Raw genomic sequence first — 16,885 nt, forward strand, 5'->3', positions numbered from 1 at the left:
CAGCTGCGCGGAAGTAATTGCGGTGACCATGACGTCACCGCAGTTATTTCCGGTTCAGGTGCATGGGGGGTGGAGAAGGAGGGGCGAAATGGGGTGTGGGGGCGGAATACTGGGGGTTGCCCCAGGCAACTCACAATTATAGTGTGTTCAGTCACAGAATTAATTTTCATTACGGACCGTAACACATTAATTTATCTCCTCATTGTCATTGCTTTAGGTCATGGAACAAAAGGAGTCTTTGAACTTCTGTCAGGATGGCGGCGAACCAGAGAAAACTTGCCATTCAAAGACAGGGTTGCAGACGCCTACTCGGATGTCATGGTCTCCTACACAATGACAAGCTTCTTATACTTCATTGCTTTTGGCATGGGTGCCAGTCCTTTCACCAACATTGAGGCTGTGAAGGTCTTCTGCCAGAATATGTGCATCTCCATCCTGTTGAACTACTTCTATATCTTCTCCTTTTTTGGCTCCTGTCTAGTCTTTGCTGGACAGCTGGAGCAGAACCGCTACCACAGCATTTTCTGCTGCAAGATTCCCTCAGCAGAATACCTGGAGAGGAAGCCAGTTTGGTTCCAGACTATGATGAGCGATGGCCACCAGCACTCTTCCCATCATGAAACAGACCGGTACCAGAACCATTTTATCCAACATTTCCTACGGGAGCATTACAATGAGTGGATTACTAATATCTATGTTAAGCCATTTGTGGTGATCTTGTATCTCATCTATGCCTCTTTCTCCTTCATGGGCTGCTTGCAGATCAGTGATGGAGCCAACATTATCAACCTGCTATCCAGCGATTCTCCAAGTGTGTCCTATGCTGTCATTCAGCAGAAGTACTTCAGCAACTATAGTCCAGTGATTGGCTTCTACATCTATGAACCCCTCGAGTACTGGAATGGCACTGTACAAGACGACTTAAAGAAACTGAGTGAAGGTTTCACCACCCTGTCCTGGCTTCAGCAGTATTACCAATATCTGAGAGCTGGGAATATTAGTGCCACCAATAAAAGTGACTTTATTAGCATCCTTCAAAACTCCTTTTTAAGAAAGCCAGAATTCCAGCATTTCAAAAATGACATCATTTTCTCCAAGGCTGGATATGAGAATAACATCATTGCTTCTCGCATGTATCTCGTTGCTAGGACTAGTGAAAAAACTCAGAGAGATGTTATTGAGTTGCTGGAGAAACTGAGGCCATTGTCCTTGAAGCAGAGCATCAAGTTTATAGTGTTCAACCCTACCTTCGTCTTCATGGACCAATACAGCCTATCGGTCACTATGCCTGTTTTGATTTCAAGCTTTGGCATCTTGCTGGTGTTGCTACTTACCTTTTTTTTGGTTATTCATCCTTTGGGGAACTTCTGGTTAATTATCACTGTCACCTCAATAGAACTGGGTGTCTTAGGCTTGATGACTTTATGGAGTGTAGACATGGATTGCATTTCTGTCCTGTGCCTTATTTACACTTTGAATTTTTCCATTGATCACTGTGCACCCTTGCTTTACACATTTGTCTTGGCAACTGAGCACACTCGAACTCAGTGTATCAAGAGCTCCCTGCAAGAACATGGGACAGCCATTTTGCAAAATGTCACTTCTTTTCTGATTGGGTTGGTCCCCCTCCTTTTTGTGCCTTCAAACTTGACCTTCACACTGTTCAAATGCTTGCTGCTCACGGGCAGTTGCACCCTTCTGCACTGTGTTGTGATTTTACCTGTCTTTCTGACATTTTTCCCACCCTCCAAAAAGCACCACAAGAAAAAGAAACGGGCCAAACGAAGGGAGAGAGAAGAAATTGAATGCATAGAAATTCAAGAAAATCCTGACCACGTGACTGCAGTCTGAAAGTCACACACAAAATTACATATTTTATTGCTTGAAAAAGTTGCACAGAGCTGCAGGGAAAGTAGAGTTCTCCACTGCTTGCGCTGGCCATGTGAAGCTCAAAGGAAGCTCAAGGAAGGGTATTTATGACAAATGGAGTTGAAACCCTGTTTTAAAATATAACCAAAAGAAAGGGGGGAAAGCAGGGAGGAAAAGTACCCCAGACTGTTTTTCTTTTATCCTTTCACTTCACTAAGAATAGTGTTTACTGGCAGTTTTATCAGAAGAACACGATATAGACATGGAAGTTAACAGCTCAGTTCAAAGTTGCCAATAAAAATGGTCATTAGGATTTCCCAGCAGAGAAAGCAACATTTACTAATGAAGGAGAAAGTAAAGTTATGGCCATAACATCAAACTTTTTTTAAGGTCAGTCATAATAAAACCTATGCAGGTGGGAAGTAGATATTCAGTCAATCTAAGCCAAAGTACTACCCTGCTCTAATACCCCAGATCTACATGCCAACATTGGCAATGGCATCATTTATTCAAAAAGCGAGTCTGTGCTCCCCTGAAATGTAGGTCACTGTATTTATGGGAGAGGAATTTACAAGGCAACTCTTGTTTCTGCAAAACTGAATTTTGACAGTGCTCGCAACTGGGCTACAGTAACCATCAGAATTGTTGTATACATACACACTTCAATTTTGAGAAGCAGACCAGATTGCAACCACTGCAGTGTTGCCTATAATTACTTCAGTGCTGTCCTTTTGATTCCCATATTCTCAGTACCAGCATTAGGCAAAGAATACTAATCAGATGTGTCATTGGTAACGATAGATCACCGTAGACACAGCATAATGATAATTCTGTGCCTGAATCAAAAATTGAGCACATAACAGAGGTAAGCTTCCCCATTTTCCCCTTGAAATATGCTCTGAACTATGTGCTTGATGTTTCATGTCTCATTTGGCAAATGGATCAGTAGACTATGCCTTCTGCTACAATAAAAAATTGTTTTAATGAGACTAAAATTAAACAGAAAAGCATCAGGCTGTTAGAAAAATGGAATTTTATAAAGCATTAGTACTAAATGGCTGAGAGATTGTGAAAAAAAAAACAAAGCTTTATGGCTGTCAAGAATCATAGATGAATGCAGTAAATTCATCCCTTACTGCATGAAACTAGGGTTATAGTCCCTGCTTTACAAAGTATACATGCTTAGAAGCGCAAAAGAAGGAATGGAAAGAGAATGAACCAATCATACTCAGGGTGACGCTTTGCCCTGAGTTAAGCCACGTATTTCTCTCTTCCAACTGCATTTTAGAAAGGGCTTGCTTAATGCATTCTTGAATGCAGTCTAGCCTTGCATAAACTAGCAATGTCTTCCTGAAAATATATTCTGTATATGATAACTGTTTAAAAGGAATAGTGAAGGGAGTGTGTGTGTGTATGGAGGGAATGGTATTGTTGATTCATTGATTCCTTTCAGAAGAGGTTTGCTCATTGTGTAACAACATGTTGTGCAACCATGAAATCTTCCATGAATAAGGCAATGTGCTGAAATGTGTTGAGCATACTATATTGTTTTAACTTCAAACATCATTTGAAGCTTTACCTCCCATCTCTTTTGGCTATTTGAATATAAGGGAGGTGCGCATAGATCCTCCTCCTGTTGATGGTTGTGGCTGATCTAATACAACGTGCATGTGCTCAGAGAGGGAGGAAGGAGGGAAGAAGACTCTGTTGAGCTCTATGCCAATCACTACTTCATGGACAGCTGACCCACATGTTCTTTGCTACAGTTAAACACTCTCTTCCATGACATCTCTCTTCCAGTACAGTAAATGGATCCTGAGAATGACCTGCTCCAAAGCCATATTTTCATTATCATATGATCTGTTGAATCAGACCTTATTCCAAAGCCTTATTCTGGCTGGCAGTGACTACTCAAGATTATACGCAAAGGTCATTCCCAGCACTGAGATCCTTATAATTAAAGATGACAAAGATACAACTTGTGCACGCTAAGTATGTGCTATTATCACTGAGCTGTTGCCCACCTGCCAGCCCCACGTGCTTCGGTTCTTCATGATTTAAACAACACACTTCTTAAAAAATGATGCTGGTTTCAAAATTCCTTTGAAATTTGAATTTCCTTCTGCCACAGGATATTGTCAACTTTCCTTTTTCTATGTTTCTCCAGTGTTTACACTAGTATCTAAAATGATATTCATATTCAAACTTAGACGGTTGAATCTGATGTAAAGTTTTACAGTTTTGGATTTGGGGATTCATATTTTGGTTCCAGGATTTTCATGAGAGGTCTTTTGTTCACAAGTCATTTGAGACGTAAAAATGTTACCATCTTGCTGGTCAACATTTTAAATGACCGTACTCTGAAGTGCTGAACTGCTAATGTGACATTTTTGTATGCCAGCTCCTTTGAAACTTGATTTTGAAACAGGTTTTGTTCTGAAGTTTTGTTATACCAAAACATGATATCAGTCCTGCACTAAGGCAAAAGATGAGAATGTTCTGTGTTTTGAGACTTCAGGCATTCATTAGCCCCCCACCCCACCCCACCCCACCCCACTTTCTAAAACCCACTCATCTGAAAATGCACTTCTGCAAGCACAGCACTGTCTTGCATCTGAAATTGATCCTCTTATACAGACCAAGAACCATTCTCCCCTCTTTCCTAGCAAGCTACTTCCAGGAATACAGCAACAGTTCTGCAGTCCTATGGTAAAGTTGGCACTCATGCCATAGCAAGACATTTTGAGGCTACTGCAGCTGCTGCTTTCATGATATTAAATCAGATGTGTTTTATTTTACTTTTTAGATTTATAATGTATGTCTTTTGTGTATATTATGCAATATGAATGTGTGCTTATATAGCAGAGGAAGGGGTGACACACAGACCTTGATCTGCATCAATAAAAATAACTGCAGAGTTATTTGCAGGCCCCTTAAAACTGTAGAGTTCACACAGTGGGTTGCTATGGGTCAGTGGGTTGCTATGTTATTGCACAGTGGGTCATACTGAGATATGTGGGGGGGTAAACATCTGCACATAGCTTACCTTGTCAGATTGTCAGCTGCACATCTGCACCTTGATGTGAACCTGCATTGCACTGTGAGATTCTTCCCCCCTTTTCACAATGCATTCTGGATGGTCAGCATTTCTTTCTGCAATACAGAGTGGATGGGAATCCACTCTGTATTGCCTCATTACCAGCCATGTTCTTGGACTGCATATGGCACCTTCTTGATACTGTCTCCAGTCTCATTTGTTTTAGCTTTTGGTATATGTATATGGACATATTCAACCAAATTCTCATTGGCCATGAGCTGTCTAAATCCTTGCAGGACATTCATTGATCTTGTCTTTACTTCTCCCTTAAAAATTTCTATCCTATTTTCTATATTTCAGCCTGATTTCCATTTATGTTTGTAAGCAATCAAATAATTGACAATAGTACAAATCAGCTGTGGGGGAAAGAACAGATAGCAATCTCACCCTTGCTGTCCCACCCAAGTTGTGGACTGACCTGGTCACCAAAAGGGAGGAACTGCACACACAGCACCTGTTCAGATGCCTGATGCCCCCTGGAGCAATCTGGTCTGCTAGGTGGAATTGTGAGACGGGAAGATGCACACCCCTTCATGCCTGTGAACGCATGTAATGTTTATCCCATCTAGGTACATTATATGACAACTTTTAAAAATCTGAAGACTGCTTTGCTCCATTTTAATCTAATTTTCCTGTCAGAGATCAATGAACTAAGATGTGGTGGCAGAGATGTATAATATTAATAGGTTTCTAGATTCAAAAGTTCAATGAGACCATGACAGATGCTAGTCCTATTACTATAGATTTCCAGGCAGCCTTGTGGGAGATGCCTAAATCCCACTATGTCCAACACAAACTGTCAGTGCAATCAGCTGAAAGCTGAAAATACCTTAAGAGCCAAGTATCCTGTCATCAACTGAATTGTGCCCAAAGTCTCTCCCATCACTGATAGGCTCATCCACACTTTTTCCATTATTGCTAGACAAATAGTATCCTCTTATTTAAAAAAAAGGAATGAGTCCAGCTTTACCACTGGTTTTAAAAATTTAGATGTAGTATGACTAATATTTAAAACAGAAAGTATGTTAGATTGTTTCAGTCCTCATATTACTAAGTGTAATTTTTAACATCAGTGGTTTCAAACATCAGTGGCCAGTGGTTTCATACCTACCAGCCATTAATTGTGCTTATTGAGAAAGAACACAGGGGTCATGAATTAAGATAAAGTAACCCTTCTAGCTCCACCTTTGTGAACCACGAAGACCAGCTGAAAATTCAGAAAAATTGTGCAAAATGTGAAGAGAGTTATATTAGGCCCCAATCCTATACAGCACAGAAGCAGCAGGCCCTAAATGGCTACTGCTACATCCTATGCTGAATGCAAGCAGGCTGGAGGTCTACCAAATAATGCCCCTTGCCTGCTCAATAGGACTTGAGAAGTCTCGTGTAGAGTTTTTGTGCCCAACAGGGAGCATCAAATTTGGTGGAGAGGAGGTATCTGCCAGTCTTACTGCCCTCCTGGGCCTGTCCCTCCCCCTTCTGTCCTCCCCCCACCCTCCCACCATCTCCCCTATACCCCCACACCATTTTGCACTTACCTCTGCTCCACTGGCAACTGGGGCTTCTTTGACAGGGCAGCGCCAGACCCTAAATGGCATATTTGCGACACCCAGCACTGGCACTGCAGCCCCAGAGCTGGTTCTAGGGCAGTATTTGATTGGGCTGCCCATTTCACAGCTAATCTAACAGATTACTGCTACATAGGGAAAAGCCACAAGTGTATGAAGGGGCAAATGTGATGAGGATGAAAGAGCTGCAAAATCAGATTCTCACAGGGGATCCAAAGAGGAGGACCTGTTCTGCATGCAAAAGTTCAATGAGACCATGACAGATGCTAGTTCTATTATCAATAATTCTTCAAAATAGAAAAGACTGTTACCATCTTTCCTTGATACTCATATAGTGCATATCACTACTTAAACAGAAAACCAGCTGGGATGAGTGAGGTGGGGAAGAGAAACAGTGTCATCAGCATGCAGTCTTTACAGAAGGAAAGCATTGCAATATTAATCATTTTTTATTGTAAATCAACTGAATCAATGCCTGTACCCTATGCATGCTTGTTGATCCACTGGACTGACAAACAGGACATAGCCCTGTGAAAATAACTGGGCAACCACTGATATATAGTGCCTTTGTGTATAGCACCCAAGTTGATCTGTTTTTAAAATTCCATGATTATCCAGTGGCCAGCAAAACATCTTTTTCTGTTTTCTTACTGTGATCTTATTCTCTGAACACATGCACTGTGTCCAGATAACTGCTAATCTTTTCTGTACTGGTCAGTGGATTTATTTCATAGAGATCTCTTTATTTCATAGAGACTTGTAGTGAAATGGGAAATTATGAGCAAATCTATTTCACTGATTTATTTATATATATTTATATAATATATGTGTGTGTGTATAGCTATTGTTGCATGTGCATTCAGGAGACTGTGATAATTAGTTGTTTATCATGTTGTATTTATCTGTTGATTATCCCCAGACCAGATTGACTGAATCTCTTCTAATTCATTTAAAACTAGGGAAACGCCAGTGAGATCCAGTGTTTTACATGCATTACTGGAGGTCTGCAGTCAATGTCCACACACACACACTCTCATGTGCTCCCTTAATCAACATGCAGCGCAATCCTATCTTGCGCTGGAACAGGCAAGTCCGGAGGCTTGCGCTGTATCCAGTGTGAGATAGGGCACCAAAGCGGCTCAGCCGGAGGCAAGGGGAAACTCTTCCCCTTACCCCCAGGTAAGCTACTACAGCCCCTATGGGTCTCCTCAGACTTGCACCACCTCAGGAGGTGGCACACATCTTAGGAGAGGAGAGCGGCTTGAAGCTGCTCTGTGCTGCTCAGGAATGGGAGTTGGGATCCGGCGTAACAGCCGGATCCCAGCCCTGCCTCTGACTCTCCACCTGCCCACGCCCAGGACAGCCCTCCCCCTCCCTGGAACACCTCCCTCCTGCCGCCTCCTCGCCCACCCCAGAGCCTTGCGTTGGCTGAGCTCGGCTGATGCAAAGCTCACCCTGCAAGCCGCCATGGAGGCTGGATGCAGCCTCTGTGTGCCAACACACCTCCGTGCGCTGATGCAGCTTCCTTCCAGGGACGCACAAACGTGCTTTACGACATGTTTGTGACCCTCCTAGGCTGCATAACTCATGCAGCCCCTAATCATATGTGCCCCTAATCATATGCATTGCGCCCTTAATCGTATGCATTTTTTACTTCCAGTAGGCTTATGCTGCAGTCCTTTGCACTGGGAGTAATTCCACTGAACTCAAGTATGGATTATATGTGAGTCGACATGCTATGAGTAGACAGTGCATAGGATTGCACTCTGCAGCCAATGCTGCATAGGTTCACAGTAACAGCCCAATCTGATACCCTGCTAGCCCAGGGTATGCAATGCCATAGATGCTATGTGCAGCATGTTATGTATCAGCAGGGGACCAGGCATCCCAGAAGAGTAAGAACATTACTTACCTCCCCATTACTTACCTCTTTCCCAATGGATGTCCTCAGTCCTATGCCAGGCCTTTAGCTGGTGTAACTTTGAGGAGATTCAGGGGGCATGTCTTTGTCAAGACTTCTCTGGGAAGAAAAAGGAGCAGATCACAGTGGTGCACACCTTCCCAATCCACTTGGCGAGTGGATGAAGTGAGTAAATTGCCAAAATTGCAATACCATGTGAGATGTTTTAGTGGAATAATGCATTTAGCTTTGCATGCATAGTTTATAAATTAAAACTACACAAAGATTTTGAAGACAAGAGTTTCAGAATTATTCTCAACTTTTATTACAAGCCATTTGTAGAGTTAGAAGCCCAGTTCTGATCCCTTATCAACTTTTGTATGACAAACCAGTTGTATGCATTCCACATTTTTTATATATTCTTCAATATGTGAAGAAAAAAGTGATAGTAATGCATATGCAATTCAGCAGTTACTGCTGGTCAGCTAGTAATCTGTCCTATGCACATATCTAGGAGTAAGACCCATTGAACATACTAGGAGTGACTGTTGAGTAAATATGCACATGATTTTGTTGCACATCTGTCAAATGCAGCTGAAATGCTTGCTCCTTTTGAGCCTGGAATAACATCATAGACTTTAGCACCATACACAGATTAAATGAAAAAAGGTATCTGTTGTGAAGTAGCTGAGGAAATACACCAACACAAACAGTGTTTAGGGCCAAACTACATAAACATTTAAAATATTATTAGCCCTGATCTGCTTAGTTCGAGAGAAGTAGGATATCTCATGGATCTCATGGATTGGTTAACCTATATGGACACCACACCGATACTGAGACTGGCCCTTATTTGGGCATACACACCACTGGCAGCATGCCCACAGCTGGCACTCCAGCCAGGATGCTCAAGAGGTGGTTCTGCCACCTGCCACAAGGTAACCATGTTCACCAATGCCTACTCCTGCTCCCTCTTGGGTCACTGTCAATGTCCTCCTGGAACTGGTCCATGGTGTCCACTGGCCCACATGATCCTTCCCAGTTTTGCAGCTCAGGTTCAGGCACTTCTAAAGCACGCAGGGAATATGCTATTGAGGGCTTTTGTCCCAAGGACCCACAAAAGCTGAATTCACCACTGAGTGATTCTTAGGTATATGGGTCCCAGGCTGTATAGGGTCGCAAAAGTTTAAAACAAGCATTCTGAATTGATCCTGGAAGTAAATAGAGTGCAGGTGGTGCAAAACAGGCAGTACAATATCCCAAATAAATATACAAAGTCTTTTACAGCACAATCTTGTATATGTCTACTCGGAAGTAAGGCCTATTAATTTCTATGGGCCTTACTCCCGGGTAAGTGTGTATACAATTTCAACCAGGCAGCTTGATCCTGAACTCCCTGCGCTGGGCGCTGTAAAAGTGCCATAAGGCAGTCTGGCGGCGGTAGTGAGCCGTCGCTTGCCTGCAACAGCAGAGAGGCCAGAGCAAGTCAGCAGTGGGCCTCAGCACTGGACGGACGTAAGCCAGGAGCACTAGGTGGCTGGTTTCCCCAATTGGCGGCAGAGAGGCCTTTCAGGGCAAGGGGAAGGTGGGGAGGGGGCAAAACTGGGTGGAGAAGGGCGAGCTAGAGGGTGGATTGGGCTGGGGGTGGAGTGTTGGCAGATGCTGTCGCATGAGTCTATGCCCCTTCCAGAGCCCAGCTGCCTGACAGCCAGTTCAAGGGTTAGCACAGATGTGAGTAGACCCAACAGGGCCAGCCACGCTTGACACAGGGTCCTTTATCCCAAGGAGACCTTCTGCAGCTTCCCTGGCCCAACAGAATTCAGTGGCAGCCATTTGGGTGCTGCTGTACTGCTGGGCACCAGCGAAGGATAGGATTGGGCCCTTAGTAGTAGTCTATGCATGTTTATTCGCAAGTCACACTCAGTTCCGTAAGATAGGTAAAGAGTGTAGCTACATACTATCTCTAACATAGCCCTTGGGGGTGATGACAGCCTAGCAGTAATAGGCAAATTTCTCAGTCTACCTCTTGATTAGCCTGATGCTTCTTCTAGTGCTAGGGTTCCTAACCAATGGTCCTAGAAGAACCTACCCAGGTGGTCCCAACTTCTCTGGTGAAAAAAGAAAAAAAAATGCCCTTCCAAGAAGAGAAAAAGCCTCTGCAGCGCCAGCAGCCAATCAGAGCCTTTCCCTCTCTCCTGCCTCCCCCCCAACTCCCTCCCTCCTTGTGTGTGAGTACCCAGACAAGCAACAAAGTGAAGCAAGCGCAGGCGCCTTGTAAGGTGTGTGCATATTTGTGCAGACACATGGCTCAGCTGCATCCAGGAGAGGTGCCCTGCCACCCACTGCCTCTGTTCCTCGACCCTGTGCCTTCAGGTGAGCCCTGGCAGCCTGGTTTCTCAGGGGCTGGGAAGTCCCTCTTGCTTTGATGGGTGGGGGCCTGAGGAGGAGGAGTGGGCTCCCAAAGGCATCGCTGGCTGGCTGGGGGTTTCCCTGGGTGTGGGTGTGATTTCCCTGGGAGTGTGGACTCTAGCTGGCCAGGGAGCACAGAGGAAGGGAGTTGGAGGCAGTGTGGCAGCAGGAGAGGGGAGGAGGTGTGCTTGAGTTTAGATCACATTCATTAGGCACGTGTGAGCACCCAGACAAGCTTGAAGGGGAAGCCCTAGAGCCCAGGGAGGATTGGGGCACACAGGCAGTTGTAAGGTGGGCGGGCGCCTGTGTTGTAAGGAGGCAGGCGCCTGTGCATGTTTGTGCAGCCTCGTGGTGGGCTTCAGACCTCAGGTTGGCATCAGGAGCAGAGGCACTGCCACCTGCATTCCTCACCTCCTTCAGGTGAGCCTGAAGGTTTCCCTGGAATTGGGTTGGGACTCCAGGCAGCTCTTTTTTACCTGGGGAGGGGGCGAGAGGCTGAGGAGGAGGAGTCATCGCTGGCTGGGCAGTTGGGGGCGCTCTGGGCTTTGGACATGGTTTCCTTCCTGCAGGCCAGGGAACATGGAGGAAGGCAGTTGGAGGTGGTGTGGCAGCAGGAGAGGGGAGAAACAGTATGCTCAAGCCCCAGCTCTGGTACCCGCTCAGTTGGCGGGACTGGACCCCCTGGATGCACTCTTCTGTCGCCCAGGGGTGGAACAAGGGATCCAGGCAACCAGGTTTTTGCACCCTTTTTGGAGAGGGAAACAGGCAAGCTGTGTTACTGCAAGCTGCCCACCTGGGGAGAAGCAATCCCAGGAGTTGCAGAAGAGGCACCGCCATAGCCAAGTACAGCAGGTGTAACCCCTGCCTCTTCCTCCTCAGGAGAGCAGCAGCAGCTTTGTCCATGGGAAGCCCTCCCCCACCCACACTTGGCCAGTTCCCCCATCTCCTCAGATTGCAATCCTATGCATGCTTACCTTGGAGTAAGCCGCATTGACTTTAATAGGACTAACTTCTGAGTAGACATGCCTAGAATGGGGCTGTCAGTCACACTGTGGCTGTGATGGAATTCTCCAGAAATTTCTCCCATCCCCTTTTAAAGGCATCTAGTCTAGACACCATCATCACATCCTGGGGCAAGGAGTTCCACAGACTAATGGCAGAGTGGGAAGCTGTTGTTTTGTGGCTGCAGCCTACCTATAGGCTTGCTCACACTCTCTTAGCCCCAACCGAATTAGTCCACAGCTAGAGCATGACAGCAATTAGAACAGGAAGTGGCTTTTTTTCCCCCCTAAAGACCTTGCAGCTCACACCAAAAGGACTTTTCTTCCTGAGACATGCAGCAGCCGTTCTGAGATGTCTCTCTGAGTTGGTGCTTCCTTCACACGTCTCTTCTCCTTCAGGACCGACCTGCCTAAATTGTGTTGAACACTTTCCTAAGGACTCTGGACTCACAAGTGGGGGGAGCAGGGCCAGGGCTGTATAAGAAAAGGAACTGTGCAGGGGTGTGTGTGCTTTTTAACTACCTTACATGACTTGTCTATAACCCCCTTGTGCTTACCGTCTCCCTTTTTGAGGTGTTTTTCCACACTTAAAAGAGGCAAGGGCTGTGCGTAATGTGGTCTGGTGTGGGGGAAAAGAAACTGGATTGAATTAGGTCGGTGGGTGTGAAAACCTCTGAGTTGGGGGGGGGGATTATTTTGTGTTCCATGTATTCCATGTAAACCCAAGACTTTCACAGCTAGTGAAGCAAGTGCAAACACAACCATCACATTAATTATTAAATAGTCTTCTTATGTATTACAAATTTAATTGCATTTTGTGTGTGCGGGGGTTGCATGTGGTCCCAGCCATCTCCAGGTTTTGCTTTAATGGTCCCTGAGCTCCTAAAGGTTCGGAAGCACTGTTCACTGTAATGTCTATTTGAAAAAAAAAAATTTCAAAGGTGGTACCTGAATGCTCCTGCTAATGACATCACCACTTCAACTGTAGGAAAAGTTCCAGAGAGCCATTTCCCCAAGAATATATGAGAGTGCCCCTAAATATATGAGAGTGACATACACAGTTTTAGAGGCTATGGGAAGAAAGTGAATTAGTTTATCCACTGCCATCAGGACAATTATAGTGCAATCTTAACTTGCACTGGAACAGGGAGGCCAGCATGCCTCCCTCCATTCAGTGTAAGTTTCGGGCTGCGAGCAGCCCAGTCTGGGGCAGGGGGAATCACCTGGGGAGAGTTGCTGCAGTTTCAATGGGTGTACTTAGATCTGCTTCATCTCAAGAGGTGGCGAAGAGCCTAGCAGCCTGGAGCTGCACCACGCTGCCCGGGAATGGGGTCAGGATCTGGAGCAAGAGCTGGGTCCTGGCCCAACCCCCAGCTCTCCTGCCACTTGCTCATGGGCCCACCCACTGCCTGCCAACCGCCCACCCCTGCCCTGAAATGCCTCCTTCCCGCCTCCTCCCAGCCCTCCCTATGCCCCCTGACCCACATGCCAGCCAAGCTTGGCCGGAATGAACTTACCCTCTGTTGGTGCACATCCTTGCGCCAGCCCAGCTGACTCAGGAGTAGGCCCTCTCAGTCCAGCACAAGGGACTTGCACCAGCCGAATGCCCTGTTAGGATTGCACTCTTAGGGTGCAATCCTGCCCTTTACTTGGGCCGACACAAGTCCCTTGTGCTGGCTCAGGAGAGTTGCAAACGTGCCATAAAGCACGTTTGCGCCTCCTTGAGAGTAAGTCGTGCTAGCGCACAGAGGTGCACCAGCACACAGAGCCTGAATCCAGCCTCTGTGGCAGCTTCTGCAGTGAGCCTTGCGTCGGCCTGGCTGGGCGGGGAGGAGGTGAAAGGGAGGCATTCCTAGGCGGGGAAAGGGTGGGCAGTGTCAGCCCCGGGAGCAAGCGGGTGGGTAGCAGGAGTCGGGGCTGGGATGCTTGCCATACCTCTAGCTGAGCCACCTTGGGCCTCTTGGATTGCCTGTTCCAGCACAGGGTAGGATTGCACCCTCAGTGTCATTAGCTGCCTTACCCCAAATTCTGTCCATGAAATTGTGTAATCATTCTGTCAATGTAACCATATAATATGACATCATTAGGATGTCCCTAACTCAGCCTGACAACTATTCTGCTATTCTTCCATGACACAAACACATTTAAACAGGAACACAAAACAAAATCATCCCAGAAGTGGAGGATATTTGGCACTGCATCATAGCCAGTGTTTTGGAAAGTGTTTGACTATATTTAGGCTTTTAAAAAATTCATAAAGAACTAAATAATTTAGGCATAGCAATGAGTGGCCTGATTTTTTGAACCATTCAGCATTCAGCAGCTTCCACTGACCTCAGTGGGACTACTGCTTGCTTAACTTTTTCCAAATTTAAGGTTTTTAAAGGCCTTGTATTCAATGCTGTGCTGCTATAAGGTGCCATAGCTCAACTGACAGCTACATCAAGTGAAGCCCTTCCTGATAAGTACGTATGCTTTGTAAGTACAGTAAGTGCTACATTTTTAAGGCAGTCAAATGTTTTAGTTGTTACAGTCAAATCAATCAAACTAAAACTATTGCTACATGTGCGCACACATGCATTGTGTATGTGTATGTCTTCAGTGGAAAAGCCACAGTCTTATGGCACTTTAAAAGTTAACAATGAATTTCAACTGCAGCTTTCATGGGCTACAGTCCATTTTATCAGAGGTATACGCTTAACAGGTACTGTGAAAATGTGTGTTGAAAGACAGGATGCACCACAGATACTTGCCTTGTCCATCTTACAGATAAGTTGAGGGCAGGTTTTGAGTAAAAAAAATTATGGTATTTTCTATGACCCTCTGATAAGTCGGGGTAAAACTTAGGGGGAGTGTCTGACTATAATTTTGCCTGATTTTACCCGAGGCCAGATCTTGAAAAATGAATTACCAGTACAATCCACTTATACCAGAATACAGATTAAATGCCTTTAAAAACAAAATACTTGCCCCAGAATGCATCATCAAGTTGTTGGCTGTTTGGCAACCTTTGAGCAGAAGATTCAGGAGCAATTCTGTTGGGGGACAGTGGGGAAGAGGAGAAGCTCACCACAATTATTCTCCCACATCCTGCTTGAGTGGGTGAGTGCTGCCTGTATGTGCTTTAAAAGCTCTAATAATGCCCCCCCCCCAAAAAAAAACACCTTGCCCTCTTGTTACTTTCATGCTCCTGACAGAGTAGCTCATCTTCTGTTCAGTGTGGCTTAACCCACATTCTTATGCTGGGGGTGATGAGGGGCTTATGATTGCATTCCACTTTCCTCTCTCCTCTCTCACAGCTTGATGTTCCTGTTCTCCTTCCCTGCCAGCAGTTCATCAAGACCTGGCTTATCTCAACAGTTGGCTTTTTCCTATTCCCCACAAGCAGAGAGGTTGCCTAGGCATCTTGAGCACTGCTCTACTTGATTACAGCATTTGTTTTGCAAACAGTCTGTGTCTCTGCCTGAGTGCTTTTGCAATTCCTGTCCTGTTAAAAGGCATCTTGCTTATTACCCTTATGTTGATTCCCTGTCCTGCTCCCTCCATTGCCCACTGCCAACAAGACTGAAGGTGTGTAGAAGGAGATTTATCCAATGACTGAAGCTGGTCTCTCTCTTCCCCGTGATGGTGGTGTGTGTGTGTGTGTGGTGTTATGTTTGTCTATGTATGTGTGTGCTAATTCCCCCCTGTTTAATTCCTCCGCAACAGCAGAGGAGTGCAGGCTAGCACTAGGACATGGGGAAATTTCTCTCCCTCTCCGTCTTGCCTTGCAATTGGGTTTTCCAGGAGCAGAGTGGCTGCCTGAATGCAGAAATGTGTGTTGCTCTTTCCTAGGCATTCATGCATTGTTTTGCAAACGGTCTGTGTCTTGCTTTCTTGAAAGAGTGTGTTTGCAAGCTTCTTGTTCTGTTTGGAGAACTCGTGCAAGGAAAGCGCCCTACAGGTAGACCACAGCTGCGATACAAGGACATCTGCAAGAGGGATCTGAAGGCCTTAGGAGTGGACCTCAACAAGTGGGAAACCCTGGCCTCTGAGCGGCCCGCTTGGAGGCAGGCTGTGCAACATGGCCTTTCCCAGTTTGAAGAGACACTTGGCCAACAGTCTGAGGCTAAGAGGCAAAGAAGGAAGGCCCATAGCCAGGGAGACAGGCCAGGGACAGACTGCACTTGCTCCCATTGTGGAAGGGATTGTCACTCCCGAATCGGCCTTTTCAGCCACACTAGACGCTGTTCCAGAACCACCTTTCAGAGCGCGATACCATAGTCTTTCGAGACTGAAGGTTGCCAACTAAGTTCTGTTTCAAAGGCATCTTGCTGATTGCATTGATTCCTGTTCCCACCTCCCCATTGCATACTGCCTTGCTGACCTTTGCGATGTAAGATAAGAGTCATTAAGAAGACACTCCATCAATCAGTTGTCCTCCAAGCACTTAGAAAGGGGCTTAGAGGAGAAGGAACAGGGAAGCAGGGAGGAAACCAGTGGGAGGTGGAGAGAGGGGGTGGGGGAGGTGGAAGGGTGTGTGTGCGCCAGGATCCTATCCCCATTCCTTCTTCCTTACTCTCCTTGGTTCTGCAACAAGCAAAATGTCTGGTGGAGATCCAAGAGGCCCATTGGGGCAAGGGTTCCCTTTCCCAGGGAAAGGGGATTATTCCCTTACCTTGAAGAGACCTCTTTGATGGAGGTCTCTCTCTCCCCCCCCCCCCCAGGATGTATGGAGCATGGCTGCATCATCAGCTTAGCAGATTTATTTAGTACTGGGCTCCACTATACATAGATCCTTTTTGCACATACTGTTGAAAAGCCAAGCTGAGCCTGTACTTGTGCATCCCATGTTCCTCCCTCCCCCACAATTTCAATTTGGTTTGATTTTCCTAGATATTTCAGATATTTATCAGAAAAGCCCTGCTCAGCATTTTCCAGGCATTCTCAGATATTTAGATCTGGTCTTTGTGTCCTAGTCATGACCTGGTCATGTCACTGCTACCTATTTCCAGGAGGTGCTGCATTTTGCAGTAGGCACTATTGGGTATGCCTGCTGCTT

General features: G+C 45.8%; 1 protein-coding gene across 2 annotated transcripts in view; it reads left to right on the forward strand.

Moving 5' to 3' along the window:
- PTCHD4 (patched domain containing 4) overlaps nt 1–1,851 on the forward strand; it is a 65,393-nt gene extending 63,542 nt beyond the window's left edge. For both annotated transcript variants that reach the window (XM_066637784.1, XM_066637791.1), the window contains exon 3: nt 218–1,851. In XM_066637784.1, coding sequence (XP_066493881.1) covers nt 218–1,851 — 1,634 coding nt within the window. The remainder of the gene's footprint in view (nt 1–217) is intronic.
- Nucleotides 1,852–16,885: the final 15,034 nt, after the last annotated feature.

The sequence above is a fragment of the Tiliqua scincoides genome, chromosome 1 (genome assembly GCF_035046505.1).
Source record: "Tiliqua scincoides isolate rTilSci1 chromosome 1, rTilSci1.hap2, whole genome shotgun sequence".
In the NCBI taxonomy this organism is placed as follows: Eukaryota; Metazoa; Chordata; class Lepidosauria; order Squamata; family Scincidae; genus Tiliqua; species Tiliqua scincoides.